Here is an 8,257-nt window from a genome sequence, read left to right on the forward strand (position 1 = left end):
CCCCATCTCCCTCCCCGTGATTGCTAACCAATGCGAACGAAGATGGGCCCGAGGGCTATTGTTGGCCCAATAGGAACCGGGGTACCACAAGCCTATGGACCTAGGGCTTGATTGTGCCCCCCAATACAAGACCATTCCTAGAACAACATTGCCAAAGTTTTGACTTCCAGATGTTCAAAGCACATGCCATCCAAAAACAGCGTTGGGCACTTCATGGACTTCTCAGCTCCGGGAAACGCCTCCCGGAGCCCCGGGAAGCATTTCCACAACACATCCCATCTCCTCATCAGGGACGAGAATCTCGTTGTCAGAGGCATTAAATGCGGCTCATGCCTTCTCTAGTGCAGCCCGCATCAGCAGGCTTTGAGAGGACGAGTCAGAATCGTCCCCGACGCATGGGCTCCGGGAAGGCAAGGTCATCAATAGTGGCACCCTAAGATTCACCTGTTCCACACGCGGCTATGGAAATAGTGCCCCAAGCCACCTGCTCTATACGAGTGGGGATATATCTGGTTATCCACAAACCAATGCGCTGCTCTAGAAACCATCATTCTTGCATAGATAGGTGTGCCCCAAGTCATAACGCCACGCTTGTACTGACTTCTCTACCCTTTCCTTTGTTTATACCGGACCAATGAGAGCCCCTGGGGGAGATAGAGACCCTTGAAGTAGTATAAATAGGAGAGGGATAATACCTTAAGGTCGGACTGATTCACGACACAACATATACATTGTAGCCAACTCTCAAAGAAATATCAAATCAGAGCAGGAGTAGGGTATTACACCACAATGGTGGCCCAAACCTAGGTAGTTCTTGTGTGTTCTATGTCATGTTCTTTTTCCACCGGTGATCGATGACCTAGGAAATTAGACGTGTTCCCGGGCTGAACTCACAAAGGGTTGTAGCAGACAACCCAACACTACTGGGAAAGGGCTTATAGGTGAACACAAATGAGTGGCCGGCGTAGTGTATCACCCGCCACAACTAATTTGGAAATACAATAGTGGCGGGTAATAATACATGGCCGCCACTTCTACATAGTAAGCTGTGTTAGGCAGAAAAAGCAGCCTGCCACAGGTAAGCCTTTTCAGATATGGCCGCATGTTGAAACCTAATAGTGGCGGGCAGCCAAAACCGACCGCCACTGCTTGGTCGGCCAACTATGGCGAGCGAGCCTTCCTTCCCGCCACAGCTGAAATTGCGGTACCCTCCAAAAGGAGGTCATCTTAGCAATGACGGGTGCTACGGACCGCCCGCCAGAACTTCTCGATTTTCAGGTGGCAGGCACTATCCTGCACCCATCACTGTTATCCACACATCACTGGCAGTTCAATTATCACCGAAAAAACCGATTCGCCCCCAAAACTGGCACCCCCGCTCTGTCTCCTCCCCCCTCAAATCTAGCCCGAGTCACCGCCACGCCCCTTGTCCACACTGTCACTCTTCGCGGCCGTGCCCCTTGTCATCGCCAAAGCTCCTCGCGCCGCCATGGGCATGGCCACCTCCTCCAACACCAGAGGAGGACAATCGTCTTCGTCGTCGCCACCGCCGTCACCGCAGAGCTCTACCCCGATGGATTGGCACCCTACAGCCTTGCCATCTTCCCCCGCCAACATCGGAGACCTTGTGCCGCCTTCGAACATCAAGACTCGCACCTCTCCGGTATGCATGGTCAAATTTTTATATGGGGTAAATACTAGTAGTTCATAAATACATGCAAATGTTTCTTAGTGTTATGTGTCTTTAGGGTAAATAGAAGTACATTTTGATCGATATTTAGCATGGATTATATTTGAGTAGTGTGTATTAGATCTGTTGTATTATCATTGCCTTATAGTCGCAAGTTATTACATGAGTGCCAATGTTTTCAGGAAATGCCGACTAACTTCTGTTTTGCCGAATTTCTGGCACTAACTATGTCCTCTTCTTAGCAAAGGTCATGTTGATTTTTTTTCTTTCATTTTGTTCTTAGGATCACTTCTAATGTGTTGGCTTATAGTCATAGTTTATTACCTGAGTACCGATGTTTTCACGAAACGTTAATTAACTTTCGTTTCGCCGAATTTCTGGCACTCACTATGTCCTCTTGTTAGCAAAGGTCATGTTGAATTTTTCTTTAATTTTTTGCCTAGGATCCCTTCTAGTGTGTTGGCTTATAGTCGCAGGTTATGACATGAGTGCCAATGTTTTCGTGAACCGTCGATTAATTTTCGTTTCACCGAATTTTTGGCACTCGCTATGTCCTCTTGTTAGCAATGGTCATGTCGAAATTATAGCACTAAATTTTTTGTTTTTATGCTTTATGACTCATAATTGCCACACTAAATTTTAGCAAACGCAACAAATGGATTCCAAAGAAGCATCTTCTATGGACCCCTCAACTCAACGTCGTAAAAATGGCATAAAGAGAAAGAAGAAATTAGCTAATGGACCTACCGCCAATAAGGCACCAGAAGAAAATGTGGTGAATGTTCGTACTAGTTCACACTTATGGCAAATGTTTACGTCTGGTGAACAGATGTTACCGGAACACAAGTTGAGAGAACTAAGCATTGAAATTCAGCTTCTACACAAAGACGTAGTAGCTAGGTCACGAAAAGATGAGATGTGTTACACCGCTAAAGTTAAAGAGGTTGTTGGATTTGTCAATGCGTTCGCTGCTGATAAAATATATCTTGCGTTTGATAATGTTGTCCACGACAATATTTTCAACGTCGACGTAGTCAATCCATCTTTAATGAGGCTTTGGTCACTATGGCATGCTACAAATCCATTACTTCTGGCATGCAAATCCATTACTCCGGAATGAAGAAGTTGCCTTCCTCGATCCGTATATGATGCATTCTGGCAATGTTGATTCTAATAAAGGTCAATGTGTTATGGTGAATTACCTGCACAAGATAATTCTTCAAAGTCCTCGGCACAAGCACAACTTTGTCGTGCCTTACTTCAAAACGTAAGTTCATTCCTTTATGCTTGCACATATACACTTGCGTACTTTGATGTCAATCTCATTCTCATGTTACATCGTTGAACATTTTTGCGCATTAGTGAACACCAGATCGTCGTCGCACTAACTCCCTTGGACAACCGAGCTTATTTCTTTGATTCCAGGAGAGACCCAAAGAAGCCCTGGACAACTCTAAAAACAGTTCTGAATGTTTCAAATTTCACACTAGCTTGTATTGTCGGCAACAACCAAAATATGAAACCATGCACATGTCTAGCTACTATGCCATGTTCCTCATGGATGACTATATGCGCGCGGGACCACTTTTGGGACATGATTCAATGTTGGAGCAATGGTCCGAAGAGAATGAGAAGAAAGTTAAGCTAGCTCACTTTTTGGACAGAGCATGAGCGCCTTCAAAGGGTTCTCACGTATATCATCAATCGCCATGTAGTGAGGGATGAGGGGATGTTCTACTGCGACGCGGAGAGTGAAGAAGAACGAGAGTTGAGAATTAAACATCAAAATGTCGTGGTATATATCCCAACTGATATTATGGCGAAAGGATGGATATATGTGCTTTCTAGAAAAATGTCAAACATTAAATTATATCAGGTCACAATGCTTGTTACCTTCTGATCTCTACTTTATATGTATGTGTATCATATGTTTATATATTTACCTTGTGATCTTTTCTATATGTATATATTTTGAATGTTATTGTGTACTAAAATAACAGATGAGTCCAGGAGAAGAATTGTGGGAGGGCGTATCTGTGGCGGACATTGAGAAGCACTGTCTATGGATACGGAGAAGTATTAGGCATAGTACCTGAGGGAGGTGATGTTCGCCTGATTTAGAAGTGTTCCAATGGCCCAGTGTTCTCTACGAGCGATGGAGAAGATAACAAAGAGGCGGTTCAGTCACCTCGTGGTGTGCATCCTGACAGAGGCGACTCCGGATGAGAGGCTGAGGATCTGGTCAGGTCTGAGTCCAGCCACCATACCCATGCCAGGTGTGGTAGTTCAATTGGCCTTTCAAGAGGCCAAATCTCCTATTCTAGAGCAAGCGGCCTGTTGGTCCCCGTTTCGTTCCATCCAATAGTTACTCATGCAGTTGTTCGGCTTCTACTAATGATCTACATGTTGAACATCGTCCGACACTCTTTTCACTCCTAAACAACTCATGGAACCATTAGTTATGTGTGATGAGCGACATATATATGTTTATCATTATAATGAACTTGTGATATTTTCTTTATAACTACTTTTCGTTAATCAACCATCATTGTAATGTGATGTGTGTATGTGGATCAATGTTAAAACTAGAATTTATGTATCCGATGCAATCTCATGATCTGATCCAGCCGCAATATGTTGTAATAGCATCAATTTCGTATCGATTAATAAATAGTGGCTGGCAATAGAGAGAGCCTGCCATTGCTACACAAAACTTCTTTGGCGGGCGGCCTAAGCCACCCACCACTGCTGATGAGCTACCATTGGCGGGCAGGCGCCCGCCACTAATGGCATGTTAGTAGTGGCGGGAGGTCGGTGACGGGTAGCCCTGGGAGCCTGGCCCGCAACTGCTGGCCTTTTTGCACCACCACTGCAAGGCATTCCTGCAATAGTGCAATGTCAGGTTCTTAGACACCGACACTAGTAATGGACCCCCCCCTCCTGTAGAGTACCTGAGCTAGCCTCTAGATCGGATCTCCTCGGAATAAAAGCTTGCGACGGTGGAAAATTCAGAGAAAAATCTTGCGAAAGGTTTCACAAACTATGGAATTTATTGGTGGAAGAACGACCGTAAGGCAGTGGACAACGCCTGACACGACCTAGGGGTGCGACCAAGGCCCTAGCCATGCCTGGTGGACGTGTGGAGCCCCTGTAGCTCCTCTTGTTCCCTTCCGGTGCTTTTCTCAAACTTCCGTGAATGGGAAAAAATTGTATTAAATCCTCAGGTTTTTGACCTCCATAGATATTGATTTTCTATAAAGTCAAAAACATGCACAAAACAGTAACTGGCATTGTGCATTGAATTAATATGTTAGTCCATAAAAATAATATAAATTGGTATGAAAAGTATATAAAAGTGATAATATAGTTGCATGAAGCAATCGAGTCGGGCCATCTAGGTTACTAGGATCACCCAGCCATTGCCCGGACAATCCGGGTAGCTACCCAGACAGTCTAGCCATGCATGTGCGCATCTTGGCCTTTTGAGGTCATGTAAACCCCCTCTCTCGCCCCAAATGCACTTGTACTATAAATAGTCGCCCCTACCTCCATTCTATGGTTAGTAAAGTATATTGATCTAAATTGAGAAAACAATGCGCCTTGAATCCTAGAGGATCAAGCCCACCTAAGGGAGAAGAATCTCTCAAGATTATCACAACCCTCCTAAGGGAGAAGGATCCATATCATAGGATTACCAAGACCTCCCATGGGAGAGGGATCCCTTGAGATCATCCAGCTCTCATCTCCTTAGGATTTGGGAAGTACTACCTTGCCACTCTTTTCCTCTTGTTGACCTTGTAATCTTGTGGATCTTATGTGTTTGCAAATTTAGTGGATGTGTGATTTGGATCTTGTCTTGAGTGAATTTCCTTCTTGTTCTCGAGTGTCCGGCTAGACCCCCTCCAAGTGTGAAAGATTGGGCAACTTAGGGTCCCTACCCTACATCAAGGCTCATCGCCACTAGCCGCCCACAACACAGGTTTGCAGCGGTGGCAACACATCCACTGTCGCCTTGTCGCAATCCACCTTCGCCATTGCTGTAATCATTGGCCTTCCTGGTGAAGGATGTCCGATGAGCTGGGAGAAGAGAAGGGGTGGGCTCTGCATCTGATCAGTCATTTAGGAAGAGAAATGTCGATGTGGCGAAGAGGGCGGTGTGTGCTGCTGAAGTAGGACCGGGAGGAAAAATATAGAGCTGACTAAGAACGGGTGGACGGAGAGATGGAAAGATAAGAAAAGATAAGGTAGAAATGATTGGTGGGCCCACGGGCCGCTTGAGTCCGTATAGGGTGGCCGAAGTGTGTGTTGTATCAGCAACCTGATACGATCTTGTACCTTAATTATTTATCAAAAAAGAAAGACCTTGTACCTTAATTTAATTGGCAGCTAGAATTCATTTTCAATATGTAATCATATTAACAATGAAATGATATGTGAATCACAGTCATTACTACATGCCTCCCTTGCAACTTCCTAATAAAAAGATAAAAGGAAGAAGAAGGTTATTCGAAACTTTCTTTTTATGCGACTTTACTCTAAACCGTTGTATATATAATAGTAACTTTCTAACAAGAAGAAGAAGGTTATTCGAAATTTGGGACGCCACCATCCTCACTTTGCTGAGCCTGTGGGAAAATTATGGCGACCCCATTCATACTCGTCTATCTGTCCTGAGCAGAGTGGAACCATCCTCGGCGTTTGCTGTTCCACTGCAGTGAGGAAATCCCTACGCGGTGCCAGGCCGCGTGAAGCCATCATCAATCACTCTCGCTCTGATTGGCAACGCCCACCAATCAACGCAACCTTCCGAACACGATACGGTCGGCGGACACCTTTCGTACTCCTATTTCCCCTCACAGTCGTTGCACAACTCGACGGCGCATTTCTTCCTTTCGGGGCCCTCACTCACTCCCGGACGCTCGGGTCCCACCGCCAGCAAGCCACCTGGCCCCGCAAGCCAGTCGCTAGCAAACGCCTCAGCGTCCGCCTCCGCTGTACGGGCTGCGATTTTTTGCTTCCTTTCTCCAGACGACTCCCTCACGAGGGCGTCGCAGTCGTACCTACGCGCTGCACCGCTTTTCTGGCACCCGTCGTTGTTAGACCCAGTTTACATGTGGGCCGATATGCGCAGACGGTGGGTGGGAGGCCCACGCGTCTGTGAAATTACGTGATATTTCGGCCAAGAATCTACCTACGCGTAGTTCTGCCGCACGTTACGTGGATAATAAAAAGGCAGGACCGTTCGGGGGGCGAAGAATTGCGCACAGCAACCAACGTGTCAGGGAAGGAATTGAGGCGAGCGAGAGAGAACCCCACATCACATGGCGAACGGCGTGGGCTCGGCGAAGGCGGAGATCTGCGCCGGGCTGGGCATGCCGATGGCGGAGCTGGAGCAGGTGTTCCGGCGCTACGACGCCAACGGCGACGGCAAGATCTCGGCGGACGAGCTGGCGTCCGTGCTGCGCGCGCTGGGCGCGCCCCCGGGGCCAGGGGAGGTGCAGAGCATGATGGAGGAGATGGACGCCGACAGGGACGGCTTCGTCGACCTCCACGAGTTCGCCGCCTTTCACTGCGGCCCCTGCAAGGGCAGCGCGGCCGCAGACGCCAAGGAGCAGGAGGCCGCCACGGAGGCGGAGCTCAAGGAGGCCTTCCGGATGTACGACGCCGACCGCAACGGGCTCATCTCCGCGCGGGAGCTTCACCGTGTGCTCCGCCAGCTCGGGGAGAAGTGCTCCGTTGCTGACTGCTCGCGCATGATTCGATCCGTCGACGCCGACGGCGACGGCAGCGTCAACTTCGAGGAATTCAAGAAGATGATGGGCAGCGGAGGTAGGAGCTAGGTTGGTAAGGGCCGGCCATCAGCAAACAATGTTGCATCTACATGCCTCGTTGAGGGTTTTGTTCCTCCATGGTGCTTAATTTAATTTATAATTAATCTCAAAGTGAAAGGCTTAGGCTCCCCGTAATGCGAATACTGATGATGATGCGGGTGAAGTGATTAATTATGTAAAGCTAATCTGCTAGTAGTACTACTAATGATGATGGGTGTACTAAGAAATTTGGTTTGGGATTGTTTGCAATGAATTAGAACTCGTTTGAAACTCTTTGTTTTTCTGTTTGAAACTCATGCAGAAACAATAACTATATTGTAATGGTTGTGAAAATCGGGCCCGCAAGTTCTTGGGGATGTCGTTGAATCTGTATATCATTTGTTGTACTCAAATTACCACAACCTTTTTACAATCTACTTATTATACATTTTCGGACATTTTATTTTGAATCTGGTCCCACTTGTCATGTTGATCTCATAACTGGTCCCACATGTCAAAAATTTCAAAACTTGTCACCCATTTTCATAAGCGGATCCCTTGATCAGGTTTCCATTTCACATGTATCAAACAGACCAGAGAGCACAAGAAATTCGTCGAAAACAAATACTAAATTAGTCTATTACAATCTTTACAACCTAGATATGTCTACTATTACAATATATAATATGCTACTCTTTCTTGAGCAATGCTTCATGGTTTCACACTTCCAAACTCCTTTTATGCCTGAAGCTATAAT

The 8,257-nt window shown here is 46.6% G+C and overlaps 1 protein-coding gene across 1 annotated transcript; it reads left to right on the forward strand.

The window, feature by feature from the left end:
• Positions 1-6,928: 6,928 nt before the first annotated feature.
• LOC125554069 (probable calcium-binding protein CML18) lies at positions 6,929-7,893 on the forward strand. Its single transcript, XM_048717686.1, has one exon. The coding sequence runs from the start codon at positions 7,012-7,014 to the stop codon at positions 7,528-7,530; it is 519 nt and encodes a 172-aa protein (XP_048573643.1). The 5' UTR covers positions 6,929-7,011; the 3' UTR covers positions 7,531-7,893.
• The last annotated feature ends 364 nt before the right edge of the window (positions 7,894-8,257 follow it).

Source organism: Triticum urartu, chromosome 1 (assembly GCF_003073215.2).
Source record: "Triticum urartu cultivar G1812 chromosome 1, Tu2.1, whole genome shotgun sequence".
Lineage (NCBI taxonomy): Eukaryota > Viridiplantae > Streptophyta > Magnoliopsida > Poales > Poaceae > Triticum > Triticum urartu.